The sequence below is a fragment of the Garra rufa genome, chromosome 7 (genome assembly GCF_049309525.1).
Source record: "Garra rufa chromosome 7, GarRuf1.0, whole genome shotgun sequence".
Lineage (NCBI taxonomy): Eukaryota > Metazoa > Chordata > Actinopteri > Cypriniformes > Cyprinidae > Garra > Garra rufa.
The window spans coordinates 25,287,784-25,313,015 of NC_133367.1; the positions used below are offsets into that span (position 1 = coordinate 25,287,784).

A 25,232-nucleotide genomic window follows, 5' to 3' on the forward strand; every position below is an offset into this window, starting at 1 on the left:
TTCGCATGTGGTTGGATGGGTGTGGACATAGTGAAAGTGGTTAGGAGGGAAACACATCATGCTTTTACCACAGGACTTTACCTTTAAAATTCCAAAACATGAACACACGAGAGAACTACACCTTGCCAGCTTTAGGAACACAAAACAAAACACAAAGATAAAATGGTTCATTATTATTCCAACGTCTTACTTTAACTCGGACAGATGTTTAAGAAAGTGGACACGCCAGCAGAATTAATCACTGCAAGGACACTTCTTGTGTGCTTTGGGTTTGGTCCTCTTTGCTGACCTCTCAATTTAGGTTAATTGGAAACTAAAGTTGGAGTCGTGTCAAGTTAACCGTTTTATGCTCTTGAAGACTGATGATTCTTAACAAAACCAAGTGAGCTGAAGACCTAGACAGCAGAGAAGGCTCACTAGGTTTTGAAAATCAGTTAGCGTAACCTTAGTTAAAACTATAATTTTACAGGACGTAAACAAAACCAAATAGTTTCCTTTAAACTGTCTATATTAGCAATCAAATGAAAAATATGTTGATGAGTTGATGGATTGGGATTGATCCTACGACCTTCCCCCATCACAACTGATGTGTGCAAAGCAATACTCGGACATCTAATCCCTCTCCATGAATCCTTGGGACACGCATGAACCACACACCAATTCCAACGCCAGTGGCTGCTGCTAAAGTCTGAGTAGATGAAAGAAAAAAGGTCACATCTAATCCCAACATTTGTTACATCTGATAGAAGGAAAGACCAGGGCTAAGAGATCAAGAATGGTGACATAACACGCAACTCACTTTCTCAGCAGAGTAGATCGTAATCTGTACCTTGCTGCCATTCTAGTAAATGCCATGACAGTGGTGGAGGAAGATAGAGAAGTTAGACCTGAATAGTGAAACTCTGGCCTAGTAGATAAATTTTAATCTGGCAACCTGAAAGGTGACTGGTTCAATCCCCACAGTGATAAAGATGCACTATTGTGCAAGGCACTTAACCTCAGGTTACACTTGGGGAAGATTGTCCCTGAAAAGCATTTGGATATAAGCAACTGCTAAAAGAGTAGTTACTAAACCACTGGATTAACTCTTAACTTTAAGAGGCCGAGAGAAATTAGGAATTTTCTTGGCTTAATGCAACATGTCATCTTTCGGACAAAAATAATGGGAATTACATTAAAAAAATTGGCTCTTCCAAGCTTTATTATGGCAGTGAATGGCTGTTGAGATTTTGAAGTCCAAAAAACTGCATCAATCCATCATAAAAAAGTGCTCCACTCGGCCTTCTGAAGTGAACCAATGCATTTTTGTAAGAAAAATATCCATATTTGAAATGTAATAAACCATAATCTCTAACTTCATGAGAAAGTCCTACGTCTTCCAGCGAATGACGCAGGCGTAGCATAAGCTCCGGTGAGAATATGCTAGCCTCGCGAGAACCAAGTTTTGTTTACAGCAAAGGAAAACCAGCCTCTTCTTGGCTTATATCAAAACTTTCCAACATTTTTTTTTTTTTTACAAATCCTTGTTCTATACTTCTAATTCGTGACTGGCATTTTGTTTTGCTTTCTCCTCTCGTGTTCGCCAACGTCCTACGTCATCCGCTGGAATGCCACTCTCTTGTGAACATGCGTATGGCAGTTACCGGAAGCTAGAGATTACAGCTTATAAAGTTTTAAATATTAGGGATATAATAAACAAAGTTCAAATTAAGTGACTTACTGTTTAGACACAATATTGACAGTTTTTGCTCAATTTCATTGGCAAAAATAGTTCAGATCAAAGCCACAGCAGAACTGTTGCATGCCTCAGAACAACACAAAGCTGTTTCGTTACTGAATGAACCTACGTTTTCGGATGAATCAAATGAGTGATTGAGTAAATCAGTGAAAGAATCAACCGTTTGAATGAAACTGTTGAATGAAGGACTAAATGGCTCACTCATTCAAACAGTCACTTGCCGTCACCTACTTGTGGTTTGGTTTCATATTTAAAAGTATCAATGTATTTTTCACAACATTTCTTATTACATTTCATTATCATCTAATGCCACTTCAGGTTCTGTGTTATCTGCAGTAGAAAATATGGAGTTTGTTGATACTGATTTAAATTTGAATGGTAACAATTCTACAGTTTCTTATCATTTTAAAGGGATAGTTTACCCAAAAATGAAAATTTGATGTTTATCTGCTTACCCCCAGGGCATCCAAGATATAGGTGACTTTGTTTCTTCAGTAGAACACAAAGAGACATTTTTAACTCAAATCAGAGGTAAATGATATAAAAACTGTTCAGTTTCTTGCATCATTATGCGTCTCAAGACCTCAGTGTATCGCCAGGAGCTGCAGGGTTTAATTTGGTTTTGTCTGTGGATGTTATTTTTACTCTTAAAGACTTGGTAACCATTGACTGCCATTATATGGCTGACAGACTGCAACGGTTTGAGAAAAATCTTTGTTTGTGTTCTACTGAAGAAACAAAGTCACCTATATCTTGGATGCCCTGGGGGTAAGCAGATAAACATCAAATTTTCATTTTTGGGTGAATTATCCCTTTAACTGAATTAACTGAATCAGTAAGAATTTGATGTGAAAGATGACACATTTGTTAAGGTTAGTTGAAAAAAGTAGGAAATTACATTTGTTTTTGTTTTTTTAAAGAGACATCGGTAACTTAGTTCAGATTGGGGTAATTGTAATGTTTAATCATTTTCTATAATGTAAATAATTGTTTTGTTTTTCATTTAAAAATGAATATATTTTTGTTTGTATGTGGAAAGAAAATTGAAATCGCCAAAAATCTTTATCGGCACAAAAAAACGGAAATCAGAAACAGCCGAGAAAATTGCAATTGGTGCATCTCTTCTAAATATGGATATTTTTCTTAATCACTTTTTATGAAGAATGAATGCACTTTTTTGTGCTTCAAAATCTCAACCATTCACTGCCATTATAAATCTTGGAGGAGGCAGTGCATTTTTTCATATATCTCCGACTGTATTCATCTGAAAGAAGAATGATGGCTTGAGGATGAGTAAATCATGGGGTAATTTTCATTTTTGGGTGAACTATACCTTTACGCTCAAAAGATTCCAACTTGTCTCTCCTTTTCTTCAAACAAAGCAAAAATAAAGGTTATGGTGCGGCACTTACAATGAAAGCTCATTTTTGGAGTATTTAAAAGCAGAAACGGTTATGATTTTATCGAAGCACTTTATTTTATTAAAACTAAGCATGTAAAGCCATTTCAATGGCATCAAGGTTGTAAAACTGGATATAACTTCACACTAATATCATATTATAGACGTAAAGCTTTACGTTGGCCCGATTTACTTTCAGTGTAATGCACATTTTTTGCTCTTTTCATTTAAGAAAAACAAAGACAGGTGGAAATACATTTTGGTAACCAGCATTAATCAGAATCAGCAGTTAAGAAGAAAACTTTCCATGGCCTGAACTGCTGAGCTTCAGACAGGCCCTGAGCCAAGAACATCTTGTGGTCCCCGGAGACACTTTCGGTCCACATTAAAATGTCAAGACAGGTAAGTCAAAGACTAAAAAGAGACAAGAGACACATGGCTAACTTAGATGCACGTGATGTATCCCTATTGAGCCTCTGGCCAGTGTCACTATTATTTAAAATGAGCACACGCGGTTTTGCATTACAAACAAGCTGATGGCTTGATAAAGTAAGGGCGGAACAAGATGTTTTCTAGCTGTAGCTAGTTCAATGCTGTATCATTAAGTTTAAACTCCCATACCATAATACAAACAAAGGAAACGTCAGCACATCGGACAGCCCGAAATATCCCGCGCCGGGGCGTGAGTGCAAATTCCTCAGCTTTTTTTTTTAAATTGGTGCAGCAACATACTGCACATTCCTCAGGAGGAACGCAACAAATCCAGCAGGTGTTTGACTCACCTTGAGCTTTTTGTTGAGTTTACAGCAGTATCTGTACAGCATAGCCAGGTTGAGGGGTCCAAAATCGGCATAAAAGCTATGAGAAAACAACAATGTTAACATTTAAAGTTTAATAAGGAATATATTGATTACATTCATTCTTGTAATTTCAAATATAACCAATACATTTGCGTATTGGAATCTAGTCTTCATTCGAACATTACATTTTGCAATTATAATAAGAGGGATCTTCTAAAAAGACCATAACCCAATGTCGGAAGTCGCCCTTAAAATGCTTGCTTTCAAATATCTGTCAGAATGATGCGAAGAACATAAGTTCTGTTTTTCTCTAATCTTCCCACATGCGGAAATTCAAAACAAATGATTGACAGCTCCATTATGGAACGTTGGAGATAAAATGCAATTTTTACTAAAGGAAGAGTTTGATTAAAGTGTTATGTAACAGACTTTGCAACAGTTGCCTGCCTGCTGGGGTTTTGGCTCTGAAAAATGACTCTGAGGGAGGGAAAACTCACTTTTCGTAGACAAACTCCTCATCCGTGCTGAAGTAATGCGTGTTTGTGGTGCTTTTCGGCTTGCTCCGTAAGGTTGCAAAATAGAGTCGATCTGGAAAAAAAAAGGGGGGGGGGGGGGATTACACATGGCTGATTAAACAAGTCGCTACAGTTATAAAACAACTATTAATACTCTTCAGAGAAATATTTTATCATCAGATTATTGGCTTGGGTTTAGTCATCCGCAACAATGGGCTTATCCCAATGTAGCTTTATATACAGTGAAATATCAATGCGGTTTATCACTTTACTAGGACTTTACTAGAAGAAAATCAAGTATGAAACACAATATTTTTTATTATTATTTTGACAGATTTGGAAAAAAATTAAGTTTAAGACGTATAAATCCCATTGTGACAGTTTAAAAAAAGTTCATTATATGAAGGTATACACTGCCAGTCAAAAGTTTTAATGTTTTTTTAAAGAAGTCTCTTCTGCTCACAAAGCCTGGATTTATTTGATCTAAAGTACAGCAAAAACAGTACAATTTTTAAACATTTTTACCATTTAAAATAACTACTTTCCATTTGAATATATTTAAATAAATTTATTCCGGTGATCTCAAAGCTAAATTTTCAGCAGCACAACTTCAGTCAAAAACAGGGTTGATCATTTAAGACTCCTAAAGAAAACAAGACAAGACATTTGTCCTAAAAGAGGTGATGGCTTTATGTCAACGTTTTGGACTTATATTTAAGAGACTTTAATAAAAGAATAATCATGGTAACAGGGTTGATGCATTGCCTGCATAATAATACCATACCTGTGATCAAAGCTAAATTTCCAGCATCATGACTCCAGTCAAAACTGTTTAAACTTTTGACTGGCAGTGTATATAGGAGGAATAACAGGGTTGACAGTTCAATTAACCATTATTAGTCACATGCTTGATGTATTTAAAATACCAAGTGTTTATTAATTGTTAAAAATGAATGTTGATATTTCTGCAAATATCCCGTTTTCAATAACCTACTTTTTACCAAACAAAATCAGAGTAACAGGGTTGATCATTTAAGACCTCTTAAAAAAAAGGGCAAGACATTTGTCCTCAAAGAAGTGATGGCTTTATGGCAGTGTTTTGCACATAATTTTAAGAGAATTTAATAAACGACAGCTATCACTGTAAGAGGGTTGATGCATTACCTGCATAAGACCAAGCCTGCATTTATTTGATCCAAAGTACAGCAAAAACAGTAACATTTTGAAGTATTTTTTCTATTTAAAATGACTTTTCTATTTGAATATGTTTTGAAATGTAATTTATTCCTGCAAAACTGTTCAAAACTTTTGACTGGTAGTGTATATAGCAGGAATAACAGGGTTGACAGATCCATTAACCATTACTAGTAACATGCTTGACATCTTTAAACTAGTGTTTATTAAAAATTAATGTTGATATTTCTGCAAACACCACGTATTCAATAACCCACTTTTTACCGTACAAAATCAGAGTAACAGGGTTGACCATTTAAGACCTTCTGAAAAAAAAAATACATTTGTCCTTAAAGAGTTGATGGCTTTATGGCACTTTATAAGTTTTGCACTTATATTTAAGAGATTTTAATAGGAGTTATCCTGGTAATAGGGCTGATGCATTACCTGCTTAATAATACCTGCAGTTATTTGATCCAAAGTACAGCAAAAACAGTAAGACGTAGAAATATTTTTACCATTTAAAATAAGTCTTTTATTTGAATATATTTTAAATTGTAATTCATTCATATGATCAAACCTGATTTTTCAGCATCATTACGCCAGTCAAAACTGTTCAAAAACTTTTGACTGGTAGTGTTTATAGCAGGAATAACAAGGTTGGCAGTTCAATTACCAATACTAGTCATGTGCTTGACGTATTCAAACTATCTTTAAAGTGTTTATTAGGGCCCGAGCCCAAAAGGGCGAAGGCCCTATTGTTCTTCTAAGGGTTATTATTTTTTTTTTTTTTTTTTTTTTTTTTTTTTTATTTTTTTCAACCTTCCGGGCACTTTTGGGGGCCTTAACATACTCAAAAACTCTTGAAAATTTGCACACACGTCGGAATCTGCGGCCATCAGGACGCCACAGAGGCTGGGACCCGGGCGTGGTTCAGGGCCTCTACAGCGCCCCCTGGAACACAGTTTGAAAACTTGATGTACTGCGCACACATACTTGCGCGTATTGATATGAAACTCGGTACACATATAGAACTCATCAAGCTGAACAACTTTTGTACTCTATGTCATGGGCTCCACGCAACAGGAAGTGAGATATTTAGGGCTGTTTAAAAAGCGCATGCTCTGGAATTTAACGTACTCCTCCCAGGAATTCCATGGGATTGTCACCAAACTCGGTCAGCATGATCTCAAGACATTGGGGACGCTAAATTGCGAGGAGATTTTTGATATCTCGAACGGTTTGGCCGTGGCAAGGCGACAAAGTTATGGCGAGAAATGAGAAACAGGAAGTGTCTAATAACTGTTGCACACATTGCCTGATTCTGATGAAACTTCACCAGTTTGTTCGTTGTATGATGCCGATTCCATAAATGTGACTATTATGAGTCAAAGTTATAGCGCCACCAACTGGCAGCAGGAAGTGTGTCATTTTCAAAATGCTTTGATATCAGCCTCTTAATTTTACTCGATTTTCTTTAAACTTCATCAAAATCATGTCAAAACACGGCCGATAAGAATATGTAAAGGGGTCGATGATAAATCGAATGCTGTTGCCATGGCAACATGTCAAACTTTAAAATTAGATTCCTGTCTTTTCGAGGCAGATAACATGCTTAGAATTTCATGAAACTCAACACACACATCAATATTTATGATAGTTAGACACTGGCAAAAGGTCATAAATGGGCGTGGAGCAGGCACTCTATAGCGCCATCTTTTGACAAAAGTTGGGGGGTTAGTTTTTCCTACAGTCACTAAACTCTGTACATATATTGTTCTCATCAATTTGGACAACTTTCTAAATCAAACTCATTAGCTGAGACCAACAGGAAGCCGGCTATTTTGATTTGAATGTGGATTTTTGGAAAAATCAGGCTGTAAACAAATGCACACTACTTCTAAGAACAACCAGCTGTTCACACCAAACTTTTTTAACATGAAGAGAATATTCTGAAGATGTTAAATTGCGACCGGATTTTGGATATCTTGAACGGTGTGGACGTGGTGATTTTTTAAAGATATAGTAAAAAATATTTTTATATCTTTAAAGTGCAGCATCCAAACTCTTTAAAACTTTTTTCACACAGAGATCTAATCATTCTGAGCAAGTGCTGGAAATAAAAAATGTATACAAGCTTCTATGAATTAAAGAAAATTTAAAAAAGAACTCAGAAACCTGCTGTCACTCTGGTGAATGTCTCTACAGTATGTGTGTGCGTTCAGTCAGGCACAGAGAAGCTCATTATTGCAGGGGGGAGGGGTGAGAGGCAGAGAGGGTGACAGAGTAGAGAGCCATCCTACAGACCATCTTTGAACAAAATGCACATACTGTATGTAGTGTAATTACATAAATATGTCTGATCTTTGAGAGTCTGATATTTTGAGAAAATATAAAGGGTCACTAAGTCTTTCATTGTTCATTTTTTGCAGTTGTTGTTTTTTATTTATTTTTTACTTAACTGTACCATGAACTTGTCCTATTCAGTCACATAGCAAAAGATTTTAAAAAATACAACTTTTTAGCATGATCAATTTATCTTCATTGATAGACAATATTTACATAGTGTTATTTATTGAATATAAAATCATAATAATAAAAAATTAAGACAAACTTTGACAACAAAACAAACTTTACTGTTATCTCTTCAAAACATCTGAAAACCATAATTTTAAGATCAGTTATAAATATATATATCACCCCGTTAAAATACTCAACTTGATTTTTAAAGATATTTTGAAAGAATGAAGAGTTTATAGAGCACTTTATTGTGTATTGCTGTACACCCACATGAACTGTGTTCATGTTCATGCTAATTCACAGTACATAAACTATATATGAATACTTTTTTTTAGCTTAATATTAATTAACATTAATAAATGCTATTTATTTATTGGTCATGTTAACTAATATAGTTAATGCTAACAAATAAAACTGAATGGCAACATTTTATATTTTGTGTGTATGTGTCTGTGTGTTGATTTTAAAGTCTAACCCTTTCAATTCTGTAAACTTTAAATCCAAACTAGCAGAGGGTTACTTTGAATGCATGTGCCAAGTGGGCACCGTCTTCATTATTGATTCTTAGTAATGTAGCGCTTAAGAGTGATGTCTTATAACAGGAGGAGTCACCAGCAAAGCAATATCCACACAAAAATTGTACAGATAGGTAACGATGACATTTCAGCAGAAGTGGTGGACGTAAAGCAAGCAATAATAACATTTTGTTATCATGAATCTTGTTCTTACTTGTTAGCAGCAGGATATATCATATCTTTCACTAACTCAAACATACCAAGGTCAATCTGCACCAAACTTCATATGTTTGATAATAGTGCTGGCCTGAACACATCTACATGCCAATAATTAGTTACAAGCATAGCGCCACCATCTGGCAGCGGCAAGTTTGGCACATTTAAATGACTAATGACTTTTTTCTATATTTACTGTATTAAAAGCATACTGCCCACCGTTTGCTGATTTCCTGAAGCCACCGGTCGGCGGTGAGCCCAGGTGCGAGGGCCCGTTCATCGCTGCTCGCAGCTTTAATTATTATTATTATTCTCAAAATGAATCGCATTTTTGAGGGCCTAAACATACCCGAAAACTCATGAAACTTTGCACACACATCAAACCTGGCGAAAATGTACATCTGATATGGGTTTCAGAGACGGGTGTGGCAAAATGGCTCGACAGCGCCACCTTTACACGTTCCGCGGTGTGCGCTTTCACCTGTGATTCACGTACATGCACGAAAATCGGTACACACATGTAACACACCAATACCTACAAAAAAGCCTCTTGGAGCAAAATTTGACACCCAACAGGAAGTCGTTTTTTTTTAATTTTCTCAGCAAAATTTGTGTCATTTTTGCCCATTTCAAGCGTCGTACTTGAACGAACTCCTCATAGAGATTGATTCGGATTAATGCCGAATTTGGTGAGTCCGATCTAAAGGCCTTTGTGACGTTAAATTGTGAAGATCTAGAGTTTTCATTGGTGGGCGTGTCCGTGGCGGCCTCGCAAATTTCGATGTTTCGCCATGAAAAAGGAAGTTGTTATAACTTAGGCATAAAATGTCCGATCTGTCCCAAACTTCACATGTGTGACAACACTCCTGATCTGAAGACATCTACATGCCCATAATTAGTTATAGTCATAGCGCCACCTGCAGGCAACAGGAAGTGTCATGCTGTACTCTACAACCAACTCCTCCTAGAGATTTATACAGATCAACACCAAAATCGGTCAGTCTAATATAAAGGCCTTAGTGAAGTTAAATTGTGAAGATCTTGAGTTTTCGGTAAAGGGCGTGTCCGTGGCGGCCTGACAAATTTCGAGGTCTCGCCATGGATATAAAACTTGTTATAACTCAGCCATAAAATGTCTGATTTGCCTCAAACTTCACATATTCGATAAAAGTCCTGGCCTGAACACATCTGAAGGCCAATATTCTATTATAATCACAGCGCCACCTGTTGGCAACAGGAAATGACTTGTATCAAACTCCTCCTAGAGATTTAATGATATCAACATTATATTTGGTCAGTCTGATCTAGAGGCCTTAGAGATGTTAAATTGCGAAGATCTTGAGTTTTCGTTAAAGGGCGTGTCTGTGGCAGCGTGTCAAAGTTTAATGTTTCGCCATGGACATAGAAGTTGTTATAACTCAGCCATAAAATGTCCGATCTGCCTCAAACTTCACAGGTTTGGTAAGAGTCCAGGCCTGAAGACTCCTAAAGGCCAATATTCAGATATTATCATAGCGTCACCTGTTGGCAGCAAGATATATCATATCTTTCACTAACTCAAACATACCAAAGTCAATCTGCACCAAACTTCATATGTTTGATGAAAGTGGTGGCCGGAACACATCTACATGCCAATAATCAGTTATAGGCATAGCGCCACCAGCTGGCAGCAGGAAATTTCGCACATTTAAGTGACTTTGACATATTTCTCCTATTTTTACTGTATTAAAAGCATACTACCCACCATTTGCTGTGTTCCTAAAGCCACCGGTCTGCGGTGAGCCCGTGTGCGAGGGCCCGTTCATCGCTGCTTGCAGCTTTAATTAAAACTTAAAGTTGATATTTCTGCAAATATCCCATTTTCAATAACCCACTGTTTACTATACCAAAAATCTGATTAACAGGGTTGAACATTTAAGACCGTCTAAAAAAGTCAAGACATTTTTCCACAAAGTCTTGATGGCTTTATGACAATGTTTTGCACTTATATTTAAGAGATTTGAATAAAATAGTTATCAAGGTAACAGGGTTGATGCATTAGCTGCATAATAAACTAAAATACATTACAATTAATTAAATATACAAATAAAGATATAAATAAATACATAAATATGCTGCAGGTTTTGCTAATAAATTGAGAAAATAGTCAATAACACACCACAAAAGTAGCAGGTAACGTTATCTGATGACTGAAACAAGTACGTATCAGTCTGATGTAACACAATGAATCAAAGTTATCCAAACAGAAGCTGCTCCGAAATTTAAACTCACCTTTAACAAACTCCGAAGCACCTATTAAATCATTATCGTCCGACATTTTTAACAAACTAGTGAGTATCGCGGAATGTTTGAAGTTGTCGAGAGTCATCGACGGAGGCGAATGAGACGCAGCTATTTCTAAAAGAAGAACAAACCACTGCTGGTTTAAAATCCGTTTCCTCTCACGGATGCAACTTCTCTCACAACTGATGGCGCAAATATTCCGAGTAACGTTAGTTCATGAACAGAAGAGCCTAATGAAATGTGTAAACAAGGCACTTGTATCTTGTGGCATTCTGCGTAAAAAAAAGCTGCAACTTCCCAAGCTGTTAAAACAACTCAAGGTGCGTCATATCAACATCCCAACTCCTGCGTCCCGCGTAAAAGTGCTTGAATGCTCAGCCGCCTAGGGTTTTTTCTCTATGCCGTCAAAGCGCCAGTCGTCGTAATATATATCCGTTTTCGCTTCAAACTAGGCAGATACGAGGCGCGATCCTTTGCATGGTTACTCTGCCCTGGTCATTAGGTGAAAATCCTTCCCTTGCCATGGTCGCGAACAGTCAAGAAAGATCTTAAAGGGACGTCACGTGGTGCCGAGATATCCAATCAGCGGCACGGAAGGATGTTACTCGGGTTAACTCTCACTCGACCAATCAGAGGACGAGAAGTTGTTGCACTCAGAGAGAGACATCAACCTGCGAGTGCGAGTCCACGCTGTAATTCAACTGTTTGTGTTGTTTTACTCAATGCCCTGCCCCTACTTGATTTTTTTTGGTATATTTAGATATAGATAACAAACAATATGGCTATGTTTTGATATGTACATTGTTGTATATAAAATTAAATTGTTATGCTGAATATTAGGACACATTGTCTGTCTGTCTGTCTTTCTATCTATCTATCTGTTTGTTTGTCATTTATCTTTTATCTGTGTCGGTCTAATGATCCATTCATCTATCTATCCATCTGTGTCTGTCTGTCCGTCCATCCATAATCCATCTCTGCATGTCTTTCTATCTATCTATCTATCTATCTATCTATCTATCTATCTATCTATCTATCTATCTATCTATCTATCTATCTATCTATCTAACTGTCTGTCCGTCCGTCCGTCCGTCCGTCCGTCCGTCCGTCCGTCCGTCCGTCCGTCCATCCGTCCATCTCTGTCCATCTGTCCATCCATAATCTACCTCTGTCTGCCCATATATCTATCTGTCTATCCAGAATCTATCCATCTGTGTCAGTCTTATGATCCATCTATTTATCTATCCATCTGTGTCTGTCTGTCCATCCATCCATAATCCATCTCTGTATGTCCATCCGTCATCTATCTATCTATCTATCTATCTATCTATCTATCTATCTATCTATCTGTCTGTCTGTCTGTCTGTCTGTCTGTCTGTCTGTCTGTCTGTCTGTCCGTCCGTCCGTCCGTCCATCTCTGTCCATCTGTCCATCCATAATCTACCTCTGTCTGCCCATATATCTATCTGTCTATCCAGAATCTATCCATCTGTGTCAGTCTTATGATCCATCTATTTATCTATCCATCTGTCATTTGTCTGTGTATTTGTCTGTCTACCCATCTGTCCATCAATCTACATATATCTGTCTTTTTGCCTGTCTGTCTGTCTATCTATCTATCTATCTATCTATCTATCTATCTATCTGTCTGTCTGTCTGTCTGTCTGTCTGTCTGTCCGTCCGTCCGTCCGTCCGTCCGTCCGTCCATCCGTCCATCTCTGTCCATCTGTCCATCCATAATCTACCTCTGTCTGCCCATATATCTATCTGTCTATCCAGAATCTATCCATCTGTGTCAGTCTTATGATCCATCTATTTATCTATCCATCTGTCATTTGTCTGTGTATTTGTCTGTCTACCCATCTGTCCATCAATCTACATATATCTGTCTTTTTGTCTATCTATCTATCTATCTATCTATCTATCTATCTATCTATCTATCTATCTATCTGTCTGTCTGTCTGTCTGTCTGTCCGTCCGTCCGTCCGTCCGTCCGTCCGTCCATCTCTGTCCATCTGTCCATCCATAATCTACCTCTGTCTGCCCATATATCTATCTGTCTATCCAGAATCTATCCATCTGTGTCAGTCTTATGATCCATCTATTTATCTATCCATCTGTCATTTGTCTGTGTATTTGTCTGTCTACCCATCTGTCCATCAATCTACATATATCTGTCTTTTTGTCTATCTATCTATCTATCTATCTATCTATCTATCTATCTATCTATCTATCTATCTATCTATCTGTCTGTCTGTCTGTCTGTCTGTCTGTCTGTCTGTCTGTCTGTCTGTCCGTCCGTCCGTCCGTCCGTCCGTCCGTCCGTCCATCCGTCCATCTCTGTCCATCTGTTCATCCATAATCTACCTCTGTCTGCCCATATATCTATCTGTCTATCCAGAATCTATCCATCTGTGTCAGTCTTATGATCCATCTATTTATCTATCCATCTGTCATTTGTCTGTGTATTTGTCTGTCTACCCATATGTCCATCAATCTACATATATCTGTCTTTTTGTCTGTCTATCTATCTATCTATCTATCTATCTATCTAACTGTCTGTCTGTCCGTCCGTCCGTCCGTCCATCCGTCCATCCGTCCATCTCTGTCCATCTGTCCATCCATAATCTACATCTGTCTGCCCATATATCTATCTGTCTATCCAGAATCTATCCATCTGTGTCAGTCTTATGATCCATCTATTTATCTATCCATCTGTGTCTGTCTGTCTGTCTGTCCATCCATCCATAATCCATCTCTGTATGTCCATCCGTCATCTATCTATCTATCTATCTATCTATCTATCTATCTATCTATCTATCTATCTATCTATCTATCTATCTATCTATCTATCTATCTATCTATCTATCTGTCTGTCTGTCTGTCTGTCTGTCCGTCCGTCCGTCCATCCGTCCATCTCTGTCCATCTGTCCATCCATAATCTACCTCTGTCTGCCCATATATCTATCTGTCTATCCAGAATCTATCCATCTGTGTCAGTCTTATGATCCATCTATTTATCTATCCATCTGTCATTTGTCTGTGTATTTGTCTGTCTACCCATCTGTCCATCAATCTACATATATCTGTCTTTTTGTCTGTCTATCTATCTATCTATCTATCTATCTATCTATCTATCTATCTATCTATCTATCTATCTATCTGTCTGTCTGTCTGTCTGTCTGTCCGTCCGTCCGTCCGTCCGTCCGTCGGTCCGTCCGTCCGTCCGTCCATCCGTCCATCCGTCCGTCCATCCGTCCATCTCTGTCCATCTGTCCATCCATAATCTACCTCTGTCTGCCCATATATCTATCTGTCTATCCAGAATCTATCCATCTGTGTCAGTCTTATGATCCATCTATTTATCTATCCATCTGTCATTTGTCTGTGTATTTGTCTGTCTACCCATCTGTCCATCAATCTACATATATCTGTCTTTTTGTCTATCTATCTTTCTATCTTTCTATCTATCTATCTATCTGTCTGTCTGTCTGTCTGTCTGTCTGTCTGTCTGTCTGTCTGTCCGTCCGTCCGTCCGTCCGTCCATCCGTCCATCTCTGTCCATCTGTCCATCCATAATCTACCTCTGTCTGCCCATATATCTATCTGTCTATCCAGAATCTATCCATCTGTGTCAGTCTTATGATCCATCCATCTATTTATCTATCAATCTGTGTCTGTCTGTCCATCCATCCATAATCCATCTCTGTATGTCCATCCGTCATCTATCTATCTATCTATCTATCTATCTATCTATCTATCTATCTATCTATCTATCTATCTATCTATCTAGCTGTCTTTCTGTCTATTTGTCTGTCTACTTGTTTGTCTACCCTTCCATCCATCCATCTACGTATCTCTGTCTGTCTGTCTGTCATCTATTCATCTATCATCTGTGTGTCGGTCTAATGGTCCATCCATCTATCTATCTGTCTGTCTGTTTGTCTATCTGTCAAATCCATCTATCTCTGTCTTTTTGTCCATCCATCTATTTATCTGTCTGTCCGTCATACCATCTGTCCATCCGTCCATCCATCTACGTATCTCTATCTATCTGTCCATCATGTATCTATCTGTATTTCTGTCTGTCTATATAAAATGAATGAATTTTTAAAATTTTTTATTTTAAAATGTATTTTTTATTTGATCATCCATATCATAAGCAAAGATTTTCTTATATATAGTTGTTGTTGTTTTTCCCCAGTAGCTTCTTATATTTTTAATAATGCAATATTTTTTAAATGATTATAATAATTTTTAAATGATATCTATCTATCTATTGATTGATCATTCTATCCATCACCTTAAACATTTCTTTGTTATTATTGTACACAGGATGATCTGTGAACCCAAACACAGGGGTCGTCAGACAGTCTGTAACACTGATCTCAAATATGGTTGGCCTGCAGCAGACTGTTTATTCGGGTCATTCACAGCAGCAGCTGGAGAGATCATGTATGAGGCTGGTCACGCCGTGGTCACCGCAGCTTCTAAATACTTCAGTGTGAGCAGATGGACGTCATGAAGCAGATTAGTAATGTAGGTCCATTCATGACAGCTCAGTCTGATCTTTCTGTAATGTTTTTGACGTGCTTAGGCAGCAAACAAAGCAAACCAGGATGTTTTGGTGCATTGCGCATAGGATTTGAATAATCTGCAAATGAGTAAACAACACAGTGAACCTACTGCCCCTTGGCTGGAGGAGCTTGTGCTTCTTTTCGATATTGTTATATTAGCATAGTAGAGCCTTAAAGGATGGGGGTGTCGATTGTAACCAAAAACAAAAGAAAATTGTTTCATTGTTTTTTATTCATCCTCATGTTGTTCCAAACATCCTTCCTTTCATTTGTGAAACACAAGACGGTATCTTGAAAGTCGGGGGAGGGGGGGGGGGGGCTCCATTTACATATTCACAGATTTTCATATGAAGAAAAAAGTTCTTCAAAATATTCTAAAATAGTAATTATTTAATAATGAAAAATTAAAACCTTTAATGTAATATAAAAATTGGAACTTTACATTTAAATAAATAAATAATGAAAATAAATTTTTATAATCTTATATAAATAACAATAACAAACAAATAAAAAATCCAGACCATATGCAAAAAAATGTGTATAGTGTGCTTGTGTATAACTATATATATATATATATATATATATATATATATATATATATATATATATATATATAGTTATTTTTACCAGTAGCTTCTTATGTCTTTTTAATAATACAGTAATTTTATTAATAATTGTAATAAAATATTTGTCCAAATGAATAACTATTTACAAATTTTCTTTTTTATCAATTAAATTAAAAACTTTTAAATGAATCTCCACATCATTTTTTAAACGAACACTTAATAATAACAAATAAATAAAATAACATTTATTTATTTTTTAAAAATGGAATTTTATATATATATATATATATATATATATATATATATATATATATATATATATATATATAGTTTTTTCTCAATAATTAAATAGCAAAATATGTAAAAACAATAAAAATTAGTAAATATTTTATAAAATATACATTATTTTTATCAACGAAAAAATATAACATTACATATAAATTACACATAAACATTGAATTACATTTAAATAATTTATATGAATATATTAAATCAATTCGATTTAAAAAGTTAATTAAAATCACATTAAAATACCATACATGTTAGTGACATGACAAAATTACATTTAAATTAATTTATATGAAAATAATAAATAAATCCATTTTAAAAAGTAAATTTAAAATTACATTAAAATATCATACACGTTAATGACATGACAAAACTACATTAAATTAATTTATATGGAAAATATTAAATAAATTCATTTTTAAAAAGTAAATAAAATTTTTAATTTAAATATCATAAATGTTAATGACATGACAAAACTACATTAAATTAATTTATATGGAAAATATTAAATAAATCCATTTTAAAAAAGTAAATTAAAAATGACATTAAAATATCATGCATATTAATGACAGGACAAAATTACATTAAAATTAATTTATATGGAAAATATTAAATAAATCCATTTTTAAAAAGTAAATTAAAAATGACATTAAAATATCATGCATATTAATGACAGGACAAAACTACATTAAATTAATTTATATGGAAAATATTAAATGAATTCATTTTTTAAAAGTAAATAAAAAAATTAAATTTAAATATCATAAATGTTAAAGACATGACAAAATTACATTAAAAATAATTTATGTGGAAAATATTAAATAAATCCATTTTAAAAAAGTAAATTAATAATGACATTAAAATATCATGCATATTAATGACAGGACAAAATTACATTTAAATTAATTAATATGGAAAATATTAAATCCATTTAAAAAAAGTAAATTAAAAATTACATTAAAATATCATAAATGTTAATGACAGGACAAAACTACATTAAATTAATTTATATGAAAAATATTAAATAAATTCATTTTTTAAAAGTAAATAAAATAATTAAATTTAAATATCATAAATGTTAAAGACATGACAAAATTACATTAAAATTAATTTATATGGAAAATATTAAATAAATCCATTTTAAAAAAGTAAATTAAAAATGACATTAAAATATCATAAATGTTAATGACATGACAAAACTACATTAAATTAATTTATATGGAAAATATTAAATGAATTCATTTTTTAAAAGTAAATAAAAAAAATTAATTTAAATATCATAAATGTTAAAGACAAGACAAAATTACATTAAAAATAATTTATATGGAAAATATTAAATGAATTCATTTTTTAAAAGTAAATAAAATAATTAAATTTAAATATCATAAATGTTAAAGACATGACAAAACTACATTAAATTAATTTATATGGAAAATATTAAATGAATTCATTTTTTAAAAGTAAATAAAATAATTAAATTTAAATATCATAAATGTTAAAGACATGACAAAATTACATTAAAATTAATTTATATGGAAAATATTAAATAAATCCATTTTAAAAAAAGTAAATTAAAATGACATTAAAATATCATGCATATTAATGACAGGACAAAATTACATTAAAATTAATTTATATGGAAAATATTAAATAAATCCATTTTTAAAAAGTAAATTAAAATGACATTAAAATATCATGCATATTAATGACAGGACAAAACTACATTAAATTAATTTATATGGAAAATATTAAATAAATCCATTTTTAAAAAGTAAATTAAAAAAATGACATTAAAATATCATGCATATTAATGACATGACAAAACTACATTAAATTAATTTATATGGAAAATATTAAATGAATTCATTTTTTTAAAAGTAAATAAAAAAATTAAATTTAAATATCATAAAAGTTAAAGACATGACAAAATGACATTAAATTAATTTATATGGAAAATATTAAATAAATCCATTTTTAAAAAGTAAATTAAAAATGACATTAAAATATCATGCATATTAATGACAGGACAAAATTACATTAAAATTAATTTATATGGAAAATATTAAATGAATTCATTTTTTAAAAGTAAATAAAAAAAATAAATTTAAATATCATAAATGTTAAAGACATGACAAAATTACATTAAAAATAATTTATATGGAAAATATTAAATAAATCCATTTTAAAAAAGTAAATTAATAATTACATTAAAATATCATGCATATTAATGACAGGACAAAATTAAATTAATTTATATGGAAAATATTAAATAAATCCATTTTTAAAAAGTAAATTAAAAATGACATTAAAATATCATGCATATTAATGACAGGACAAAATTACATTAAAATTAATTTATATGGAAAATATTAAATGAATCCATTTTTAAAAAGTAAATTAAAATGACATTAAAATATCATGCATATTAATGACAGGACAAAACTACATTAAATTAATTTGTATGGAAAATATTAAATGAATTCATTTTTTAAAAGTAAATAAAATAATTAAATTTAAATATCATAAATGTTAAAGACATGACAAAATTACATTAAAATTAATTTATATGGAAAATATTAAATAAATCCATTTTAAAAAAGTAAATTAAAAAGGACATTAAAATATCATGCATATTAATGACAGGACAAAATTACATTAAAATTAATTTATATGGAAAATATTAAATGAATTCATTTTTTAAAAGTAAATAAAAAAAATAAATTTAAATATCATAAATGTTAAAGACATGACAAAATGACATTAAAATTAATTTATATGGAAAATATTAAATAAATCCATTTTAAAAAAGTAAATTAAAAATGACATTAAAATACCGTACATGTTAAGGACAGGACCAAATTAAATTCAATTTATATGGAAAATATTTAAATGAATTTATGAAAATATGTTATTTTTTGGGTGAACAATCCATATATATCCACATTATTGGAGACATCAATGGATCCTATGCTATCATACTACACTTCCAGTCAAACTGAGTCAGGAGTGGTGTCACATGCAACTTCCAAGTCATATAAACATTGTTCAACTTCAAAGTAAGTCCATCTTACCTCCTACCAAAGAGATCCAGACCTTGTGCACAGCTGTGGCCGACTGGCTCCATTCGCTATTCTCCTGGGATCTCCAGGATACAGCGTCTGACATGCCTTCATGGACGTTTAGCAGAAGCAGGTTTGGTGGGACCCTCTGAAACGGACCCTAGACCAAAATGAGCAGTGGTCTACAGGGACAGAGTGTGCCAGTGGAACAGAACAGGGAGGATCCGGTTGACGCGGCCCGCTCAGGTTTCCTCAAATGCCGCTCGTCTTACAGTCCTGGCAAGGTGTGACTTTCAGGGTTCCTCACGTTACTTTTCCGAACGGAGTACACTAATGTGACGTTTCTTCCTCCGGATATGGTTCCATGTTGTCATCTTGTCAGATATAGTGTATCTATGCTTTTTAGAGCATGTTAGCTATTGTTTTGGTTCTGTATAGGTGCATGTTGCACTGAGATCATGGAAAAGTCAATTACAGGTTTGGTGTGTGAGCACTAGTGCGCTACTGAAAATCAAGAGTGTTTTCACTGTGTGTTTTGAGGTCAGGTATTGACAGCTTTCAGGTGATTGAGGTCATGTAGACCACTTGTAAGTTGGGTTTTTTGCCTAGTGGTCAAAACAGATTGAAAAAGAGAAGTCATGTGATGCTTACAACATCATAACACTATAGAGTCTTTAAAAGTCTTTCAAATAAAAAGATTATTATTAGAATAAATAATTAGAAACATCTTATTTTCTAAAACTAATTGATGGAAATTATATAAAAAAAATATTACTTTTTTTCATTTAGTTCAACATGATGTTATAAAAGCAATTAAAACAAAGCAAAATAATATAAAATATTAATCAAAATATTAAATGAATTAAATTAAATGTATATTTTAATTAAATAATTTTTTAAATAATTTTTATTTAATTTAACATGATGTACTAAAATAAAATAAATATACACATAATGTACATATAATAAATGTATAGCTAAAAACATTTTTTTTATTAAATCTAATATGTAATATAAATCAAATGTTACATTAAAATATAAAATATTAGTAAAAATGCCCAGGCAACATTTCTATTTAACATTTAGTTTAAGATAATGTACTTAATTAAAAGTCAACATGATATGTTTTGCTAAGATATTAAATATAATATAATATATAAATAAAATATTAAGTTAAAATAATAATAAAAAATGATTAGTATTATTATTATTATGTTTTTATTTATTTAATTTATTATATCAATAAATAAACTGATTCATATAACATATAAGTACAACAGTTATATATAATTATCAAAATTTTATAGAAATTTTAATTATTAATATATATATATATATATATATATATAAAAAAAAATTCTGTTATACAATTTTTATTGTTAAAGTTATTTTATTATTTAACACAGAGATTTAATTATTATTATGTTTTTATTTAGTTTATTATATCAATAAACAAATTAAATAAATCTTTGTTTTAAATAATAAAATAACATTAATAATAAAAATTTCAAAACATAATTACATATTATTGAAAATTATATAGAAATTTTATTTTTTATTATATATATATATATATATATATTCTGTTTTGCAATTTTTATTAATGTTGTTTTATTATTTAACACAAAGAGATTTATTTAATTTTTATTATGTGTTTTTATTTTATTTTATTTATTATATCAATAAACAAACAGATTTATATAACATAAAATACACACATATAATTAATATAATTAATATATATATATATATATATATATATATATATATATATATATAAAGATTTTATAGAAATTGTAATTATTAATATATATATATATATATATATATATATAACATTTTAATAAATACATTTACATTTATTATTATTAATTGTACTTATTTAACACAAAAATATTTTTTCATTATTATTATTATGCAGTTATTTAATTTATATTAATAAATAGATTAATATAACACATAAGTACATACATATTAAATGATATACTTTATATAAAGTATATAATTTTTACATACAGTGTAGATTTTAAATTTTAAACATGTATCTAAATTTCCACTTAGAAGTATATAAAATGTATATAAAATATATAAATTAAAAAAGTATGTAAAATATATAAATTAAACATATTCTATAAACACATAATTATTAATTTCACAATTTATGAATTCTAATTTAAATTAAATTCAAATGATCCATTCCATTTATTAAATAAAAAATGAAATTAAAATTATAAAAAAAAAGAAAATGTCAAAATAAATAAATTTCAATCTTAAATAATAAAGTTCATGTAAAAATAACATATAAATAAATATAATTATGTAAATATATCAATTTCAATGAGTTAGTTTATTCAGATGATAAGCAAAGATTTTCTTACATTGTTGTCAGTAGCTTTTTAAATGTTTTAATAAATAAAATTAAAATTTGTATTATTTTAACATTTCTTATTCAATTAAAATGTATTACATTTAAATTTTAAATAATATCTACATCAATTGTACATATAAAATGAATTGATTTCATTTGTTTGATCATCCATACCATATGCAGAGATTTTCTTTTGAGCTGTGCCAGTGTTTAATTGCTCCCCACAGCAACAGATGCACCAGACAGCCAATGATCAGACTGACGACCCACTCAAAGCGCTTCAGAAGCCACACCCACCGCCCCCCATGGGGTGTCTTCTCCTTTTAACAATGTAGATGTGCCCTTTCCAAACCCAAGGGCTCCATGCATATTCACGTATCATCACATGGCTTCCTCTATTCTCTTCTGCTCCCCCTATTGTCCTGGCATCTGCCGGCAGTAATTGTGCGGCCTAAAGCACAAAGGAGCCGAGGGAAGACACTCCGGTTGGACTGGCAACAGCTAACACTTGTAGGCCGTCTCTAGGGTGAGCTAAATGTGAAGATTTGCATTGTAAGGCCGACAAGTGCTTTCACTTAGGTAAGTCGTTTAGTAGCCCCTTATACGGGTGTAACACATAAAACGGCTTTAAATGCCCCTAAGAGTCTTTAAGACTGATACATAAATGCCTGACTTACATTAGAAAGGCCTGGGATAGTGTGATTTTAAAAGAACAAAACAGATTAAAGGAATTATTTTTTGTCATCATTTACTTACCCTCAAGTTGTTCCAAACTGAGTTTGTTCCTTCTGTTGAGCTGAGAAAAAATATTGATTTCTTCAATAAAATATTGATTCTTATATCCCAAAACTGCTGTTTTGGTGCCGTTTAATGTGGAGTGTACTATTTTAGTACAGTATTCAAGCAATAAATGTCGTTCTGGCGCTGTTTAAAGTGGACTGACTGTACCATTTTTGTACAATAATCAAACAATAAATGTCCTTTTGGCGCTGTTTAAAGTGGACTGTACCATTTTTGTACAATATCCAAACGATAAATGTCCTTTTGGCGCTGTTTAAAGTGGACTGTACCATTTTTGTACAATATCCAAACGATAAATGTCCTTTTGGCGCTGTTTAAAGTGGACTGTACCATTTTTGTACAATATCCAAACGATAAATGTCCTTTTGGCGCTGTTTAAAGTGGACTGTACCATTTTTGTACAATATCCAAACGATAAATGTCCTTTTGGCGCTGTTTAAAGTGGACTGTACCATTTTTGTACAATATCCAAACGATAAATGTCCTTTTGGCGCTGTTTAAAGTGGACTGTACCATTTTTGTACAATATCCAAACGATAAATGTCCTTTTGGCGCTGTTTAAAGTGGACTGTACCATTTTTGTACAATATCCAAACGATAAATGTCCTTTTGGCGCTGTTTAAAGTGGACTGTACCATTTTTGTACAATATCCAAACGATAAATGTCCTTTTGGCGCTGTTTAAAGTGGACTGTACCATTTTCGTACAATATCCAAACGATAAATGTCCTTTTGGCGCTGTTTAAAGTGGACTGTACCATTTTCGTACAATATCCAAACGATAAATGTCCTTTTGGCGCTGTTTAAAGTGGACTGTACCATTTTCGTACAATATCCAAACGATAAATGTCCTTTTGGCGCTGTTTAAAGTGGACTGTACCATTTTTGTACAATATCCAAACGATAAATGTCCTTTTGGCGCTGTTTAAAGTGGACTGTACCATTTTTGTACAATATCCAAACGATAAATGTCCTTTTGGCGCTGTTTAAAGTGGACTGTACCATTTTTGTACAATATCCAAACGATAAATGTCCTTTTGGCGCTGTTTAAAGTGGACTGTACCATTTTTGTACAATATCCAAACGATAAATGTCCTTTTGGCGCTGTTTAAAGTGGACTGTACCATTTTCGTACAATATCCAAACGATAAATGTCCTTTTGGCGCTGTTTAAAGTGGACTGTACCATTTTCGTACAATAGCCAAACGATAAATGTCGTTCTGGCGCTGTTTAAAGTGGACTGTACCATTTTCGTACAATATCCAAACGATAAATGTCGTTCTGGCGCTGTTTAAAGTGGACTGTACCATTTTCGTACAATAGCCAAACGATAAATGTCGTTCTGGCGCTGTTTAAAGTGGACTGTACCATTTTTGTACAATATCCAAACAATAAATGCCATTTTGACACCGTTTAACCAGGAACATACCATTTTAGTACAATATTCAAACAACACATGCCATTTTGGTGCTGTTTAAAGTGGACTGTACCATTTTAGTACAATATTCAAACGATAAATGCTGTTTTGTTGCTGTTTAAAGTAGAACAGCACCAAAAATCATCCGGTGACCATAAACTCAAAGTTAAAAACAAAGTTTTTATGACAGACACCATTTAAAGGAACACTCCACTTTTTTTTGGAAATAGGCTCATTCTCCAACTCCCCCCGAGTTAATAAGTTGAGTTTTACCGTTTTGAAATCCATTCAGCCGTTCTCCTGTTCTGGCGATATCACTTTTAGCATAGCTTAGCATAGATCATTGAATCCTATTAGACCAATAGCATCGCGTTCAAAAATGACCAACGAGTTTCGATATTTGTAGTATTTAAAACTTGACTCTTCTGTAGTTATATCGTGTACTAAGCTGCGAGTTTCTAGGCTGATAAGATTAGGAACTACACTCCCATTCCGACGAAATAGTCAAGGAAGTTTGCTGCCGTAATAAGGCTGAAGCAGGGGCAATAATACCACGCAGCACATGTGCAAATGCTAAACTAGCTGGGAACTTATTTCTGATAATACTCCGCCTGCTTCGGCCATATTACGGCAGCAAACTCGTTCGTCATTTTTGAACGTGATGCTATTGGTCTAATAGGATTCAATGATCTATGCTAAGCTATGCTAAAATTGATATCGCCAGAACAGGAGAACGGCTGAATGGATTTCAAAATGGTAAAAATCAACTTATTAACTCGGGGGAGTTGGAGAATGAGCCTATTTCCAAAAAAAAGTGTAGTGTTCCTTTAAATGTTAATATTAAAAAAAGAATTTGAGTAGAAATATAGTCATGTAATTGAAACTTTATTATTATAGAAACTTCAGTGTGTAATTTAAGCATTTGTATACGAATCAGTTCATTTTAACATTCAATATTATAGTAATGTAGTACAATTGATTCACAGCATTAGCTGTGA

At 32.8% G+C, this 25,232-nt stretch overlaps 1 protein-coding gene across 1 annotated transcript in view; it reads right to left on the reverse strand.

Annotated features, from left to right (window-relative positions):
• The window catches only part of cdc14ab (cell division cycle 14Ab), a 75,659-nt gene extending 63,984 nt beyond the window's left edge, over positions 1 to 11,675 (reverse strand). Inside the window, exons 1-3 of the mRNA XM_073843625.1 lie at positions 11,148 to 11,675; positions 4,435 to 4,525; positions 3,920 to 3,995 (exon numbers count right to left, since the gene is read on the reverse strand). Of these exons, the coding sequence (XP_073699726.1) occupies positions 3,920 to 3,995; positions 4,435 to 4,525; positions 11,148 to 11,244 (264 nt within the window). The 5' untranslated portion in view covers positions 11,245 to 11,675. The remainder of the gene's footprint in view (positions 1 to 3,919; positions 3,996 to 4,434; positions 4,526 to 11,147) is intronic.
• Between the last annotated feature and the right edge of the window lie 13,557 nt (positions 11,676 to 25,232).